Source organism: Schistocerca serialis, chromosome 5 (assembly GCF_023864345.2).
Source record: "Schistocerca serialis cubense isolate TAMUIC-IGC-003099 chromosome 5, iqSchSeri2.2, whole genome shotgun sequence".
Taxonomy (NCBI): domain Eukaryota; kingdom Metazoa; phylum Arthropoda; class Insecta; order Orthoptera; family Acrididae; genus Schistocerca; species Schistocerca serialis.
The window spans coordinates 350,219,840-350,238,895 of record NC_064642.1 but is presented as its reverse complement, the minus strand read 5'-3'; the positions used below and the strand labels follow the sequence as shown (position 1 = coordinate 350,238,895).

The window sequence follows — 19,056 nt, the reverse complement described above, 5'->3', positions numbered from 1 at the left end:
TATCCTCCTTTCAGGACATTGCCCATTCTGTTCAACTGCTCTTCCCAGTCCTCTGCTGTCTCTGACAGAATTACAATGTCATTGGCACACCTCAAAGTTACTGAACTGATAGTTCAGTAATTTTCAAACCTGTCGGAATCTGCTTTCTTTGAAATCGGAATTAGTATATTCTTCTTGAAGTCTGAGGGTATTTACCCTGTCTCATACATCTTCCTAACCAGTTGGAAGAGTTTTGTCATGGCTGGCTCTCGCAAGGCTATCAGTAGTTCTAACGGAAGTTGTCTACTCCTGTAGCCTTGTTTCAACTGAGTCTTTCACTACTTCGTCAAATTCTTCATGTAGTATTATATCTCCCTTCTCATCTTCATCTACATCCCCTTCAATTTACATAAAATTGCCCTCACATACATCTTCCTTGTACAGAACCTCTATATACTCCTTCCACCTTTCTGCTTTCCATTCTTTGCTTAGGACTGGTTTTCCATCTGAGCTCTTGATGTTCATACAGGTGGTTCTCTTTTCTCCAAAGATCTCTTTAATTTTCCTGTAGGCAGCATCTATCTTACCCCTAGTGATACATGCTTCTACATTCTTACATTTGTTCTCTAGCCATTCCAGCTTAGCCATTTTACACTTCCTTATGATCTCATTTTTTAGACATTTGTATTCCCTTTCATCTGCTTCATTTATTAAATTTTTATGTTTTCTCCTTTCAGCGATTAAATTCAGTACCTTTTACGCATATCACCCTAGAAAACCTTTTTTTATTCCGCTGAAGATAGTGCAAAAAGTTGTGCAAGATGGTCTAGTTTTGTTCCTTTCAAGAAAATATTGCCAGAGATATGTCTCTCAGTTGTTGAAAAGAGACAGGTGCACTGTTTGTAGCTGCACTGTGTGATCAAACAAATGACTGCAAGTTTTAAAGTCGTGAAAGTAAAACTTTACTAATGTTCTTTGAGAACATGCGGAAATGTTCACACAAAATTTCAGCAAAATCTGAGATGGTCACAAGGAAACTTTTTCTGAAATTAGACCACCTGGTATGAAATGGCCCATCTACAAATTTCAAACAAAATATACTGTCTCATTTATAAAAATTACATATAATAGATAAATACTAGAAAGTGGTTGTATTATTAACTTTTCTGATTATTAAACATTGTTTTCAGTTTAATTTTGTAGGAAACTGCACTTTGCGGTCTCATCCATTCACAAAGCTGGGTAATAAACTGAACTGAACTGCTGAATATGCTAACCAAAAAGCTCGGTTCTGTCCATGATGCTCTCATAAATCTCTATCACTATGTTGATATGCAAGCAGCATTGCTAGTACACTTTTCAGACTTTCATTCAGTACTGTTTTATGGCATAATCTTCTGGGGCAATGCAGCTCTTGCTACACCAGTATTTATCCGACTGAAGTGTGCAAAATACTATATTATGTATATCTGTCACCTAAAAATTTGGCAGGGACCCTAGGATTTCTACACTTATGTGCCATCCCTAATGGTATTTGAGGTTTATAATATGAGAAAAATTATGATAAACTGTGCAATTCATAGCGACAATACTAAATGTAAAAATATTTTCCATGTTGATTACGCATCTCTGTCTACGTTTCAGAATGATGATTTGTTTTCTGATGCAAGTCATATTAATTGCAGTGCTCAATACCACTTTGACAACTCATAACCGAACTGTCACTTATCAACATAACCGCGTGCTACAGCACGATCAGTAAGTCAGCACATCTAAGATTTTGCATTCACATTCATTGGCATCACCAACCCACCAGTAAACTGTAATGTCACAACCTAACGTAAGCCTCAGGTTACATTACATTTCAGTTCATCACAACCTGTGTTCCAAAAACTATTACAGATGCAAAAGAAATGTTATCAATGTTCTGTTCTCTTTCTGTCTGCAAACAAATGACATCATATGACAACTCATCATTACATTAAAGGATAAAGTCGACACTCGGAATCGGTACATTAATAACACCAAAAGTCTGTCACAGGTTACTTAACACAAGGCTGTAATAGAAGGTCGCATAAATTAGGTGGTTGCATGAATGCAGTTCTGGATGACATGGACATTACTGAATACAAAATATCCCTCACAATGAGACAAAAGTTTAAGAAATCAAGATGCTGCTGCACAAAGTGATCAGACTATTTCAGTAGACTCGTATGCATGTCGTAATGTGCCAAGCCACCTTTCTTTGCATAATTACTTGTGAATACAGTAGCTTACTATGCCTATTTTCATTCACTGCTTTTATATGGCATCATATTTTGGGGTAATTCATCATTACGAGAAAAAGTATTCATTGCGCAAAAAAGGGGGATCAGTACAATAGCTGGAGCCCACCCAAGATCACCTTGCAGACATTTAAGAAACTCGGGATATTCACAGTACCTTCGCAACTCATATCTTCACTTATGAAATTTATTTTTAAAAACCCATTCCAATTCAAAAATAATAGCTACAACACCAGAAGGAAGGATGATCTTCACTATTCTGGGCTAAATCTGACTTGGGCACAGAAATCTTTGGTAATTTGCCAAATAGCATTAAAAGTCTGACAGATAGCCAACCAGCATTTAAAAGCAAATTAAAAGGATTTTGGAACCCTTCTACTCAACAGATGAATTTTTGGGTACGAAGTAGCAACTGAAAAAAAAGAAGAAGAAAAAACTGTATTGTGTAAAGAAAAATTATGTTAAAATGGCACATTCCACATTGTTGCGAAAGTTTGTATTCATGATCTACTGGAACAACTTTTAATGTAACGTACAAGTAGTTGGTACATGGCATACACAGACGACTTGCAGCTCAACATTTCCATGGCTTCCATAGCTCAACTCAAAAGGAACTGTGAAGAAACATTGGTGCTGAAGCAGAGCTGCTGCACAGGCAACACAATGAAACACACAAATCTTGACAGGGAATTTGTGTAGGCTATGAACTCAAATTATCTGTCTCAATAATTGGTCACTCAAAGAACAAGTCTGTCAGTATTTTGACCTCTATCTTGTGCAAAAAGAGATTCAAAATCATGTAGAAAATTTCCAGTATTGCCGTAGTTCAGAGTCAGGTATTCGTCAACACAGTGAACCAGTCCTGACTTCTATTCGGAACCACTGCCTGGGCCAGGAAAGGTTCTGCTAAAGACGTAAGAGACCTGTGAGTATAGAACAATACCAACAGAAACTCAACTTATCTTAAAAATTTCTGCAAACAGAAAGCAGCAGAGCCATGTATTGGCTCAGGAAAGAAAACAGGGAAAGTGCAGACACTGTCTGAAGAGTTACTGAGCTGTGGAAATGAAATACAAAGAATTGTGGGCAAGTAACAGCAATGAATGTAGCTAAACAGGGCAGACAATAGAGGGTGTTCACTCCTATCAAACATTACAGAGCGAAGTAGGCTGAAAAAGATTGGTTCACTTCCTCTCTAGGCATAGACCCTACCATTTATATTCATAATAAAACTCACAGAAGAGAAAATAAGTGTTGAGTACTAATATAGGTACGTTGGAACATGCCATTTTCACAGGAATGTAGATTCTGATCCTTAACACTACATGTATACTGTCACAACAATAACACAGAAAGTGCTGCATTCAAGAGATCCATGTGTAGTATTACAGGAAAGTACTCTCAGACCTAACTTCAAGTATGCATAACTGCGAGACTGGCAACTCATTACTTCAGTGAAAACAATGCGTAAATGCAGCAGCAAAAAAAAAAAAAAAAAAAAAAAAAAACAACAAATGCCTGGCACTGCAGCTATACAACAAAGTCAATGGTAACAGCTTACAAGAGACAAATGGCATTACTCTCACATAAATACATGCATATGATCTAAAGTGGAATATGCTCTTTCTCAACCTTGTCAAGCAGATACGCATGGTGGATATGCAGATAAACCGAATGGTATTTCTCGTGACTTTCCCTTAAGCCCAAGGAGACTGAGACTACAGTAGCTTGGAAGAAAGCAAAGAAGATTAGTATTTAACATGCTGCCAACAATGAGGTCATTCAAGGCAAACCACAAGATTTGATTGGAGCAAGGTGGAGAATAAAATTGGAAGCATTCAACTCATCATTTATCGTAAGTGATTTAGAGTAACTACAGAAAACCTAAATTTCGATGGTTGGTCAGAGATTTGAACTGCCGTCCTCCTAAATGAAAGTCCATAGTGCTAACCACTGTGCCACTTTGCTTGGTATGCTTGCAAAATATTTTGTCATCTTCGCTGACAGCAAACTGCAGAAATAATGGGATTCCATATGTAATCCAAATGATAGTTTCTGTCCCAGCTCATAATATTTTCCTGCCATGTATATCTCCATAGGCCAAATTGTTGTTTTATCACATTCCACTGAATGCCTAGTGAATATAAATTTCACACCAATAGAAGACTTTCGAGGACAGAAAAGGTAGTTGCAGATATTCCATGGCTAGTGCCCACACTGGATTTCAGATCCCATACACAAACTCTCACTGCACTGGGGGTGTATTGTATGGACACACTATGTATGCCTGAGAACCCTGCCCTATAGTCCAATCAAAATTACTTGACAGCTGACTTCTGTAAGTTGCTGCTATAGCGTTGCCACATTAGCTGCCGCTTGGTCCAAAGTGATACTCACACATGGCAGGTCCCTCTGTGCTTGCTGTTCATGTAAAGCAGAGCACTGTTGGAAGTGGTTGCCATTAGATATGGTGGGAATGTGAGATGCTCTGTCCACAACTGACTTTAAGTAATCAGTGACTGAACAGCGGCAGACAATGCATTTTGTAGCTATGGATTTAAACTCATGTCCTAACCTAACCACAACCTTGTGATGTGCTATGTATATGATAAAACACTGGTCAGCAACCTGCGGCAGAACTGCTGATCATGCTCACTTTGATAACGGTGATTAAAGCTGGCCTTTGTGAGCAAACTCACGATGAAAAAATTCCAATTTCAGCACTAAAAGCAAAATGAAATGTTCCACTTTCATCAGCTACCTGAAACAATCCTCATACTGGCCACACAAGCTGACATGATACCAAGTGATGAGCAGTCCTGCCTGACTCTCAGCTACAGGTTTAGGAGAAACAGGCTGATTCCAAATGTAAAATGAATGATACGAAGTAAAAATAAGAGCAAATAAAAAGTCAATACGATGATAAAAATGACATGAGAAAATATTAAATATGAAAAAAGTACATTTAAAATAATCAGTTCAAAATAATGACAATCAGTCATTTTGATAAAGATTTAAAAATAAAAAATAGTCTCATTATTAGATTCAAACCTGTGATCTTTTGCACATCAGGACTGCACATTAACCAGTGAACTACAGTATCATTTCATCATGTAGTGTTCTATTTATGCCTCTATAGAATCAGCACCCATGGTCTAGGGGTTGCGTCTCTGATTAGCAATCAAAATGTCCTCAGTCTCGGGTTCGAACCCTGGCACTGCTTAAATTCTGAATACAAATCATCAGCAATGACAGCTGAAAGCTTCCGGCATAAGAAGTCTCCCTCATTCTCCCAACAGCCTGGTGAAAGAGTGCGGAGGAGCGGAAAGAAATTCAGGCACTCTCTTGCCCTAAGATGACAAATTGTCCCTAAAGGGCAGAAGAATCAGCAACGTCAAACCGCAAGACGATGAAGAAGGCAATGAAAACCACTGCATTAAAGACACAAAACATGTATACACAGGACATGTGACTTGTAACTGAAAAGTGGCATGATGATCTCTCCATCAGCAAAAGATTCTGGAATAGTACCCCATTCAGATCTCTGGGAGGGGACTGCCAAGAGGGAGGTGACCATGAGATAAAGATTTAATAACCAACACAACAATAATGTCTTTTTTGTGGTAGGGATGCTAGACAATCAGAAAATGGAGCAGCTAAGGCTCAATCTAGATACAGTGGGTGTCAGGGAAGTCAAATGGAAAGAAGACAAGGATTTCTGGTCAGATGGGTATAGGGTAATACTAAACTGCAGCACAAAATGGAATAACAGGAGTAGGATTCATTATGAATGGGAAGGTACGATAGAGTGTGAGATACCATGAACAGTTCAGTGATAGGATTGTTCTCATCAGAATCGACAACAAACCAACACCAACAACAATACTTCAGATATACACGCAGATATTGCAAACAGAAGATGAGGAGAGAAAGTTTATGAGGATGTTGAACAGATAATTCAGTAAATAAAGGGAGATGAATATCTAATTGTCATGGGGGATTGGAATGAAGTTGTAGGGGAAAGAGTAGAAGAGAGAGATATGGAAGAGTATGGGCTTGGTTCTAGGAATGAGAGAAGAGCAAGACTAATTGAGTTCTGCAATAAATTTCAGATGGTAATAGCAAACACTCTATTCAGAACCACAAGAGGAGGGGTATACTTGGAAAAGGCTGGGAGATACAGCACGATTTCAGTTGTATCGCATCAAGGCCGAGCTGAGATTCCAAAATCAGATACTGGATTGTAATGCATGCCCAGGGCAAATGCAGACACAGATCACAATTTGATAATGATGAAGAATATGCTGAAGTTTAAGAGACTAGTCAGGAATAAACAATGCACAAAAATGTGGATACTAAGCTACTAAGGAATGAAGAGTTTTCTGAGATCTTTTCTAAAGATACTGCGATAATGAATAGCTCAGTAGGCAGTTCAGTTGAAGAGGAATGGACACCTGTAAAAAGAGCGGTCACAGAAGTTGGAGAGAAAACAACAGGTACAAGAAAGCTGACTGCGAAGAAATTATGTGTAACAGAAGAAGTACTTCAGTTGATCAACGAAAGAAGGAAGTACAAAGAGGTTCACGGAAATTCAGGAATACAGAAATACAAGTCTCTTAGGAATGAAATAAACAGAAAATGCGCAGAAGCTAAGGTGAAATGGCTACATGAAAATGTGAAGAAATCAAAAAACAGAAATGTTAGTTGGAACCAATGATTCAGTATATGGAAAAGTCAAAACAACCATCAGTGAAATTAAAAGCAACGGAGGTAACATTAACAGGCCAGTGGGAATTCTGCTGTTAAATGTTGAGGAGAGAGTGGATAGGTGGAGAGAATACACTGAGGACCTCTATGAGGAAGAGAACTTATCTGATGGCGTGATAGAAGAAGAAACAGGAGTCGATATAGAAGAGATAGGTGATCCAGTATTAGAATCAGAATTTAGAATATCTTCGAAAGACTTAAAATCAAATAAGGCAGAAGGTATAGATAACATCCCATCAGAATTTCTAAAATCATTGGGGAAGTGACAACAAAACGATTATATCACATTGGTGTGTAGAATGTATGCATCTGGTGACATACCATCTGACTTTCGGAAAAACATCATCCACACAATTCCAATAAGGCCAGAGCTGACAAGTGCGAGAATTATCGCACAATCAACTTAACAGTCATGCAACCAAGTTGCTGACCACAATAATATACAGACGAATGAAAAAGAAAATTGAGGATGTGCTAGATAAAGATCAGTTTGGCTTTAGGAAAGGAAAAGGCACAAGAGAGGTAATTCTGATGTTGCTGTTAATAATGGAAACAAGACTAAAGGTAAAACCAAGACACGTTCACAGGATTTGTCAGCCTGGAAAAAGTGTTCGATAATGTAAAATGGTGCAAGACGTTCAGAATCCTGAAAAAAAAAAGGGATGATCTATAGAGAAAGGTGGATAATATACAATATCAACAAGAACCACAACCACGAGGGAAAAGTAAAAGTGGAGGACCAAGAACGAAGTGCACAGATTGAAAAAGGGTGTAAGACAGGGATGTTGTCTTTTGCTACTGCTGTTCGGTCTATACATCAAAGAAGCAATGACAAAAATAAACAAAGGGTTCAAGAGTGGAATTAAAATTAAAAGTGAAACAGTACCAATGATAAGATTTGCTGATGATCCTCAGGGAAAGTGAAAAAGAATTACAAGATGTGTTGAATGGAATGAACAGTCTACTGAGTACAGAATATGGACTGAGACTAAATCAAAGAAAGACGAAATAAATAAGGGTAGCAGAAGAGATAACAGCGAGAAACTGAACATCCTAAACTGTGATCATAAAGTAGATGAAGCTAAGGAATTCTGCTACCTAGGTGGCGAAATAGGGCATGATGTTGGAGCAAGGAGGAAATAAAAAGCAGACTAGCAATGGCAAAAAGGGCATTCTGACCAAAAGAGAAATAGTTTCCAGGGCAGTAGAGGAAGCTGTAGAGGATAAAAACTGAAGAGGAAGACAGAGGTTGGGATATATTTCGCAAATAATTGAGGACGTAGGCTGGAAGTGCGACTCTGAGATGGAAAGGTTGGCACATGAGAAGAGTTCGTGGCAGGCTGCCTTAAGCCAGTCAGTTGACTGCTGACTTAAAAAAAAAAAGGATCAGTTGCAGCTATGATATGGTCTTCAAAAAGTCCAGTCTCGTGCAATGTTGTATGAAGCTTAACTACTGTAGGCTGATCTTTGTGATAATGATCAGGGCAAGTTTGAGAACATTTTTTCCACACAAGCACCTTATCATTTGCTGCCCCTCTCCTTCCCCCTTTTCCCCCATATAATTTCATCAATTGTGATATGCACTGCACATAGGTCTTGCAGTTGGACAAAACTGGTGCCCCTCTCAGCTTGGTGCCCCAAGCAGCAGCTACTAATTGTGGTTTCACTTATAGAAATCTCGGAAGTTGTGGCACCTTTGGCAAACCTCTCAGCTCGGTGCTCCAAGCGGCATCTTTTGTCGCTTGGGCCTTGTACCAGCACTGATAAAGATGATAACTGAATAGGTGTTGTGTGAAAGGATCCAGTAGTGTTTGTCTAGAGCTGTGTATGAAAAGTGTGGATTTTGTTACCATTGCTTTAAGTGCATTTTTTTGGTGTGGTTATCATGTCTGATGAAATGCGAAATAACAGGGCCAGACCTGCGGTTCAGGGTCCAAACATGTCAAGAAAGAAAACCAGACCAGGAATTGGCAACAGCGAACAGTTCGAATGTGACTTCTTCTTTTTGCAACTGTTAGCATCTGATCAGTAAGTCACATGTTCTCCAGATCTGAGAGAAAAACTAATAGCTTTCCAAAGCAAAAATATTACATTCAAAATGATGACAAAATAAAATGGAACTGTGGCTACAGTGACTGCACACCATATCCACAAAATTAATTTCCTGACTGGGCCATATACAAAAATAAAATAAGTACTGGCATACCGGCACATTCTACACCACAGCTACTTAACGTGTTGGTGATACCTTCCGTGAAACAAAGTCCAGTGCTGTGGACCACACAGTGTACATTACATGAGTTCCTTTCTTCAGACATAGGGCCTACCACTGTATTTACGTGTCAGAGTTGCATACAAGAATTACTTGATTCTTTCAGTATCTGCATACTCTGGTAATACTCGCTTCCCTTGCATCTATACTATTAATACTGAAATAACAAGCAACACAAATATAATTAATGTGTGTAACTCAAAATACCATATAGCTTGACTGTTCCATCCTCAGTCTTTCAACTCCTGGTCCATAAAGCTCGTGAAGTAAACAATTAATGATTGTTCTCTTTCCAGAACCAGAGGGGCCATGAATAAGTAAATGTGGAAAATCTCCTGCCAGCACCTGCAAAAATTACAAATCAACTTTTAATTTATAGATTTCTATCCAAACACAAATTCATCAAAAATATTTTTTAAAACAGGTAATGACAAAGTCTTGACAATCTTGCTATACGCATAAATACCAATGGAATCATTCCTGGTTATGAACACAACATTAGTACAATTGAAAGTGAAGTATTAAAGTGAAAATAAATCCCAAAAGTTACCATTTTTTGATATAGATAGACCTTAATAGGAGCAACATACATCTAAGATTTAATAAATCAAGCTGTGTTCATTCATTACTAAAAGAATAAAAAGTTAATGCTACGCAGGTAACTTCGGAAAGTGAAGCTAATGCACATATATTGGAGTGTCTTTTAATATCTGTTGATTCTTCAGTATAAACAAACTTGTATTACTTACATAAAATACAAGGGGAAGTATTTATGTAAATGTACCTGACATTAAATAAATGTACACTAATATAAAATAAGGTATGTTCTGTTGCGTAGTGACAAATTTATGAATAGATGAAGAGCACTCCAAAAACTAACTTAGTTTAGAAGATTTAATTCCATTTCAGCAAAAGCTAACCTTTTCTGAGAATGTAAAGGATGCACTACTTGGGAAATGTCACCTTTACTAGTAACATCTTTCTCTGAGCATACAAATTTATTCCCTGCCCTCTTAATGAATTTAACTTTTTCGCATTCTTTACTAAATTATTGTTCAACAAATGTGTGCAAATGTCCTCATTCAGATTCTAGTTGAACACAACCACTGACGAAAAGACAGTGAAAGGTTTGCATCATTGCAACTATTAATGAAGAAGTTTATGGGTGTTTCTTCTTGATCACTCTGATCTGTAATAGGTTTGAAATGGAAGTGTGAGCCAGCTTCTACAGGCAACAGGCATATTTTAAATGCATATTTCCCAATAGTGCTGACACTATGAACCTGATGAGTGTTTGAGGCATAATCCGTATCATTTCAGGCAGGGGGGTTACCTTCATAGTCTCAGATGTTATTGAATTTAGCATATGTTAAAATTTCAGGAGTAAGTAAGAAACACATATTTTTTGTTTTCTCCAAAAAAAATCGTGCCTCCGGATACAGGCCTCCAAAGATGACACTGCAAATACCATTTTGAAGATGCGAATTTTTGAATTTTTTTTTTTAATGCTGTATCTCTGTAACAGTTCTAGATATTTTGTTCCAATTTTTTATTTGAAAGATAATTGCTTAATGATTACAATGGTATCCTCCATCTGGATATATCTGTTAATGTTCTTTTACTGTCACCTTTTGAATTTTTTTATAATTTACAGAAAAAAAATTTTTTTTTTTTCCAAAAATGCCTATCCAGAAAAGTCAGATTATTCTGTTGATTAATGCCATGTAGTACTACAATCTCTGTAAAGGAGAGCTTCCACTTTTAAGTTGGACAGACTTTATTTTAAAAACTCATTCTTTTTAACTTTCAAGGGTAATGGATGTATTCACTGAAGTTGTTTCTTACTAATTTCTTTGTTACAATGATTATTTCTATTGTCTTTGTTGCAGTTATTTGTTTTCACTTTCATTGTTGCAGATACTACTTACACTTCGTTGTAGTTTCTTGTCAGTTTCTTTGTCATGATTGTTCATTGCAGGTTTACATTTTGTAGTTGTCCAATGCTAATTTGTTTACTGAAGAGGCTTCTAAGAAATCTGAGACCATCCAGTGAGTTCTGTGTTTTCATGAGGAATTTGCCAGTAGCAGTATGTTTTGTGAAAAAGACTGTTTGAAATGTCTTCTAACTGGGGCCACAGGAGAGTGAAGTGTGCTGACTATTCGGGGAAAAAAAAAAATGTTTTGACAGTACAACAGCAATGATAGTATCTCAACAAGGTGAAGCCTCCCATAGTGCAGATGATGCAGATTTTGCATCAATAGAGGAAGAATTAAAGACCCTGAATCAGTCAACTACAGAGGTAGGTGCTAGTTCTGTTAAGAAACAGTGGTCAGTGAAGTTGGGTCATAAGCTCTGTGCATCAAGAAAGCACAGATAAATTACTAAACCTATGAATGAATATGAGCCGTAGTAAAGTTAGCTTTGTAAAGTGCGCCGCAGCGTGTAGTGTGAAGCAGTTGCCCTCCGTTTTCTGGCAGTGGCACCTTTGTCGCAATTGAAGGCTTCGGTGTCTCCCTTTATCGGGAAAGGGGGAAAAGTGGGGTGGGTTTAAGAAGTGGCTGTATGGGCTCTTGAAGAGAGTTGGCAGTTGGGGCATCAAGAAGCAACTTCTCTGCTGAGTCATAAGCTCTATGCATCAAGAAAGCACAGATAAATTACTAAACCTATGAATGAATATGAGCCGTAGTAAAGTTAGCTTTGTAAAGTGCGCCGCAGCGTGTAGTGTGAAGCAGTTGCCCTCCGTTTTCTGGCAGTGGCACCTTTGTCGCAATTGAAGGCTTCGGTGTCTCCCTCTATCGGGGAAGGGGGAAAAGTGGGGTGGGTTTAAGAAGTGGCTGTATGGGCTCTTGAAGAGAGTTGGCAGTTGGGGCATCAAGAAGCAACTTCTCTGCTGGTGCTAGAGGGACAGCACGCAGACCACGGTATCAGCGTAAGCAACGCGAGCAGCGGCTCCCTGGTATGGGGCGTTAACTGCTCGTCGCAAAAGGAATCTTCCTGAGCGTGGGTCCGCAAGGGGCCTAATCTGCAGTTCGGCCGTATGCTGTCGACCAGCGAGGAGGTTCTGAAAATCGGCGCGCATTCCTTCGTCCATTGAAATGGTTGGCAGCGGGCGGTTCAGCAGAGCATTTGGAGGTGCTTCGCTGGTTCAGTCCTGGGAATCGTGACGCACCAGAAGTTGAGTATTGATTGTTAACAGATTTATGAAGTTTAATTGAATTCAATTTACTTATTCTTGTTAATTATAGCAGCCGTATTTTTTGGGGGGTTTCCCACAATTCATTCTCGTCTGCCCACCTGGGGGAAGGTGGTAATATTAGAAAGGGTGGTCCATTTTTGAGGATGAAAGAGGGGAGGGGGGGGGTCAGAGTAAATCTGTGGTTCAGATTGCTGCTTTCCCCTCCCAGCTTACCTACAGGTTTATTCGACTGTTAGCCTCTGCCATGTCTGTGAAAGTCTAAGACCATTGACTGTATCTTCAAAAATGCAAGGCCTGCCATAACTAATATTGCTAGACTCACGTGTAAAAGGTACTCTAAGAAAGAATAAAAAATTACTTTTGGCTCGTGGTAAGAACTAGTCAATTGCATAACGAATTCCTGCTCATCTGGAAGCTGTAACTTATGTAAATTTGTGTTTATGTATATTTGGATATAATCTAGCAAGGTTAACGTATGCCGTAGTGAATTCTTTTATATTGTTTCTAGTCAGCAAAAACGGTTGTGTGTTTTTCCAATTCAATACCTTCTAAGGCTTTTACTCAACGTGCTTATGTGTTTTATACAGGTAGTTGGTTATTAGTGTGTTTTCTTGCCATGCAAAAGTTTGCCATTTCATTACGGGTAGAAATTGTTACCTTGAAAGGAGAATGTTGTAAAAGTTCACAAGTCCTACCTGGCGAGCGTGTGTGTTTGTCGTAAGTTAACTGGCAGAAATTGGTAAAATTTGTTTTTTTATATATTTTGGAAATGATCATGTTATTAACTGTGAATGTCCCCCCGCATGCATGACTCATGCATTTTGGTTTTTCTATTTTGAAAACTTTTGTAAACAGGATTGTCTTTATATGTTGCAGACAAATTAGACTCTGTGCCATTTAATGAATGGAGTGAAATTCACCTGTGATTTAGCTGAGCTTGAAATATTATACAGCATCATGTTGTATACGTTAAATTGCTTGCCTGTACTTGCCTTTTACTGGCGTGAAATTTTTTATAATAATTTAATAGTCCTTTCCTATCGTAAATTGCGACTTATTTGTTAAATGATTGTTGGTCTTTTTTTTTAATATCGTAAAGTCTTGCACCAAATTTGAATAGTCTTATTGAAAATTGTGTGTAATTTCACCTGATGTTCCTTGGCACCTACTTCCACTTTACATTTTGTGTATTGATAGAGATTAATAACCTTTGGTGAACCAGTAGTAAACTTACAGTTCAGAATACACTACAGCAAAACTGACCACACTCTTCAAAGTAGAAATTCCACCTTCAGAAGAAAATTAACCAAAGAACTCCTGCAGCTCTTGCCAGGAATTTTCCACAAATATCAAGTGCAAGTTTTAACTATTATTCCACAGACATTTTCAAAGAAAACAATTTTGAACCACGTTCCATCAGTATCAAAATAAATGGTAGACAAATCAACAAATGTGAGGTCTGTAAAAGGAGTCTTTGGAAGACCAGATCCCTATTATGGTCATCCTGTAGAAGCAGCTCAAGTTCAAATAGTGCAGTCATTTTATCTGGAAGATAAATGGGACTGTTCTTACCAAAGTGCCAACAAAACAGACACTATAATTGTAACAGCTGAAGGCCAAAAAGTTGTGAAAGTGAAGCGATACACAACTCGCAGTATTAAAGAAATTTTAATAATTTATGAGAGCAACTATACACCTTCACGTATTGGAAGAACAAAATTTTACACACTACAACCTAAGTGGGTAGTTCCACACCCACCTAGAGATGTCTTTCTATGTGTGTACTGCGCGAATTTTACACTTTGTGTGGTAACTTTGGAGAACTTACTGGAGCACGTGACATATGACACCTTGGTTGGGAATGTGAAGTCATTAGTAGTATGAGATGTAAAGTGAGAGACTAGTTTTTTTTTTTTCAAGAATGTGGTGACTGCCCTGTAAAGGGAGCACTGTTTTTACAGACACTTGGCCTGGAAGATGTAGCAGATGACTCTGCAGAAATTACATATGTGACATGGGAGGAAAATAAACTAATTATGAAAACTGTTGCCTTTTAGAGTTTCATTGATGAGTTTGGTAAATGGTCAGTGAAAGCATCTGAAGAAATTGCAACAATTGCACATTGCAGATAAGTGTAAGGGCGTGGACTCGGCACATGCTTTGCTAGCAATGTGCAAAATTCTTCAACTGCAAACAGGGGCAGAGATCATCATCATTATTTCTGATGGCGTTCCTACTCATTTTAAAAATCGTCACCAGCTGTTTGAATTGAGTAAGTCACTTGTGCCAATGGACTGCTGGTGGTCATGGGAGGTGGCACTGATGGTGTACGAGGCCTGCCGAAGCACCATGCTACAACAAAACAATATCTTTCCACACCAAATACAGCTGTGATTCAGAATGCTGAGGATTTTATGAGAGCCATGAAATCTTACACATCCACAGCCCTCATTCTTTTGTCCAAAGAGGAAATCACATAAGTCCATGAAAAGAAAAAAGAAGAATGGTCCACAAACCACTCCTGAGACAGGAATTTAAAGGACACTTTTCGGACCCAAAGTGATGGACGAATTCGTATTGCATACACTATAAAGAGCAAGAAAGAAGAAATTTTATTCGTTCAGCCAGCACCTAGCAGGATAATATTCAGATTCACAACCTGAGAAGGGGGATGTTTGTGGCGTGTGTGTCTAACTGTGACTGGTGGATTGCAGAGATTATAAACACCAGTTATGAGTTAAACGAAATTGTAGTGAATTTCATGCTACCACATGGATCAGCTGCTGGATATAGGTTTCTAGCTGAAGAACAGCAACAACGTCATCAGTGCTCACTTCCTGTTCACAATGTTTTGAAGATTGTAAGTGCTCCAGTTTCTATTGGTTCAACAATAAGGCATCACTCTACATCAAAGGAAGATACTGAAGCAATGGAACACATTTTTAGTTCACTGACTGGTTAATTTCAGTACAAAACAGAGTGCAAAGAATTTTTATAAATTGAAACCTTCAAGTCTGCAGACCTTTCACATACATTTTGGAACCATTTAAATTGCTTGAAAAATGAGTCTCTTACTCATCTTTCAAAACTAAAATTATGTTAAATAAGGCTAGGTTTTGATTTTTATGAGCCTGTCAACTGAAAATGTGGTAATAAAACAGGTTTTATGCATGGCAAAAATTTCAATTGTTTATAAAACATGTCCAACCTAAAACTGGAAGCCCTCCCTTTCAGGGAATGTAGAATCAATTGTTTATAAAACATGTCCAACCTAAAAGTGGAAGCCCTCCCTTTCAGGGAATGTAGAACTAAATTGTACTAAACAGAAAAAAAAACTTCAAAATTTTATGGATTGGCATTTCGGAAAAAAAAAATTCTACAAATTATAAAAAGGTTCAGAATGTTATAGTAAATGAACTTTGACAGTAAGTCCATGTGGAGGATTTCTTTGTAATCATAAAGCAATTATCTCTCTCTCTCTCTCTCTCTCTCTCTCTCTTTTTTTTTTTTTTTTTTTTTTTTTTTTTTTTTTAAAAAAAACACACACGCACACACACACCAAAATATCTAGAACTTAACAGAGATTTTAAATTTTTTTCCCAAATTCACATCTTCAAAATGGTATGTGTTTTGTTATCTATGGAGGGCAGTATTTCAAAGCAGAAATTTTTTTGGAGAAAACAAAAAAATACAGGTTTTCTACTCAGTCCTTCATTTTAACATGTGCTAAATTCAGTACCATCCGAGACTATGAAGGTAAGATTTTTTCCTACCGTGTCTGAACTGATATGGACTACGCCTTAAAATAGATCAGATATCACACCAATGCTGCTGTAACATGTCAGCAAGGGTGTTTACCTCCTAAGCCACAACTTATGTTGTATTGACTTCACCAGTTATAGATTTTGCTCAGTGTACAAATAATGTGTAATCAGTAATGAGAATCTGTCTATCTTTCAGACACTGCTACACTTGATACTTCACAGCATTCCATCAATACCATCAGCATCTATTTTTCCATTGAATGTACAAAGGAACTACCAATTTAATACAAGATTATGGTCTTCTCTGGATGTTATATTAGCTAATGAATACCACTGTCTGAAATGTTGGCTAGTGCCATCATAGAACAGTCCCACCATTTTAAGAATAGGAAATTTACCTTTTAGGAGATGGGTATTTTCTGATTAAAAGAACACAGCCTACAGCTAGCTTATCATGCTGCAAATAATCAGATGCAACAGCATATGAAACTGGATCAGTAGCTGTGTAAGTCACTGCTGCATTAATGGTAATTTCCTTACTCCAGTGTGTGCTCTGCACCTCATCCTAATGAGCAAAACACTATCTCAAACAGTCTCAGCTTTTGTCATTTCAAAGAAGGTACTTTGCCTATTTTTGATAACACAGGGTATAAGAAACTTCGGTAATTTGCTCTACGAAACTTTGAAAACATCATCTAGAGAACCTTCCTATACCACTTTAACTGCTCTTCCTATTATTCATGCTTCTTTAAATTTTCACACTTATGGAAATATGCCAAATGTCCTTTTAAAAATGTTTTAGAATTCTTGTTTCATGAGAGAAAAATCAGGTGTTTCATACATAACAGCATTTCCAGCCACTGTGATGTGTTTTAACAATTTTTTAAAAGAAATTCTATCTACCATAGACTAAATACAAGAGCATAATTTTTATTTCATTACATATAAAATACTACATTCTGACCAAACTTTTCAGTTTAATTTATTTTGGTTGTGATAGCCTAGTAAATCAATTCTTTAAACTATTTTCTTATTTTTTTTAAAAACGGAATTATGATTGAAAATTGTTTGAATGTGTCTAAATGATACATTGAAAACAATGAAATAACAAAGAAATACATCTTGTAGAAAAATTTATGAATTTTTCTCCACTTTATTTGAATAAGTCTTCATCAGTCCTCTTTCAGTGAAAATATAAAATGTATATAAGTATGGTGTGAGTTTTCGTACAATTTCAGAAACTATACATTTTCACTTCTGACTTGATATACACAACATCTACTGAATTGCAAAATTTTCCATTTTGGTTTCACCTTTCATGGAATTATCCCAATGTATGGAATAGTAGTTGTGCTACACTTTACTGACCGAGTATAAGCACTGCTTCACAAAGCAGAAACATATATTTCAACATAATATCACTTTGTCAAACTTTATGCATAAGCAAGGTGTTTGCCTACTCCGAAATATTTTTTTCTATTGGCCAAATGTGAACAGAGGTATGCAAAATTTGTCAAGGTACAGACAGATCAGTCGTACAGTTCAATGTCAAAAAGTTGCCAGTTACACTCTTGGCTTGTGTTAAACATTTTTTGAGGGTCTAAAATACAGTTTTCCAATGTAGGCCTACACACGTAGGAGCCTCGTATGGACTTCAGATATAAGTTTCCTAACACTGAAACGCACAGTTAAAAGTTACTGACGTTATGCTAAATAAAAAACACACTTGCTGAAAACTCCCAAACCTTGTGTACTTACAAGATTTTTCAGTTTCTTCATTAAATCTTTATGATATCGCAGATCAGCTATGTCCCGAGGACGATACTTATCAACGAGAAGACCGTAGTTCGTCATGTCTAGTTTGTTTTGTTATAACACAAACACAAGGAAAAGTTTAATCCAAGTTTTCCTAATCTTTTTCTGTTTGCTTTTCACTTAATAACCTGTCAAGTGTCAACATAACCAAAAGTTTCGCGCCATATTCATAAAATGCCAAAGATTATTGGCGTGCGAAGCTCTTACTACAAGCACAGTCTAACCACAGTCTAATATAACAGTCGCGACACTTCGCCCCGATTTTGTTGCCTACAGCGCCAGCAGCGCCCCAAGCGGCTGGTAGGTTACACTGTGAGTTCGGCGCGATCGTGAAGGAGAATAGTGGTTGTTTATTATGATTTTTACAATGGCTGTTACTGGCGGGAGCGTTTGTAGCGCAATAAATTGCACCAACAACAGAAAGAAGACACCAAAGCTGTCTTTTTTTAGGTTTCCTAAGGATCCTGAGAGGTATAACCATCATGGGGTCTAGTGTAGCAGGGGATACAACCCGTCGGCTTTGAACAATGACGTCATTCCTTAGTCATAGATCGTAATGGCTTCACTTCGAGGCATAGATAATAAAGCAGTTCTGTGTTCTAATAAGCACTATCATTAAAATAATTGAATGTTAATCTAAAAGCGATCGCTTGATATTCGGTACATCATTAAACGTGTGATTTAATTAACTTAATTGTTTGTTTTTTATTCGGCCGGTACTTAATATTTATTTCACTTTCTTATTCCACCAATATGTGTATTTCCGTGTTGCGAAGTAAGTAACAGAAATTTGGGAGCTGGCGATCTTTTTTCGTTTTCCAGCTCTAGTATCAGCATGACATTTTCGAATGTGTACTTCCGAAACCCCCATCACAACAACATCCTTCACTTCGCCTTTACACTGACGACACAACTATAATAAATAATAATAAAGCTGTTATGTTTTAGTTTCGTTTCTTTACTGATTGCTTAATGAA

The 19,056-nt window shown here is 37.5% G+C and overlaps 1 protein-coding gene across 2 annotated transcripts in view; it reads right to left on the bottom strand.

Moving 5' to 3' along the window:
* Window positions 1-18,295, bottom strand: part of LOC126481525 (replication factor C subunit 3) — an 88,420-nt gene extending 70,125 nt beyond the window's left edge. The window contains exons 1-2 of one of the 2 annotated variants that reach the window (XM_050105333.1): window positions 18,023-18,295; window positions 9,511-9,648 (exon numbers count right to left, since the gene is read on the bottom strand). In XM_050105333.1, the coding sequence (XP_049961290.1) occupies window positions 9,511-9,648; window positions 18,023-18,118 (234 nt within the window). In that variant the 5' untranslated portion in view covers window positions 18,119-18,295. The remainder of the gene's footprint in view (window positions 1-9,510; window positions 9,649-18,022) is intronic. The other variant, XM_050105331.1, reaches the window with a different exon arrangement.
* Window positions 18,296-19,056: the final 761 nt, after the last annotated feature.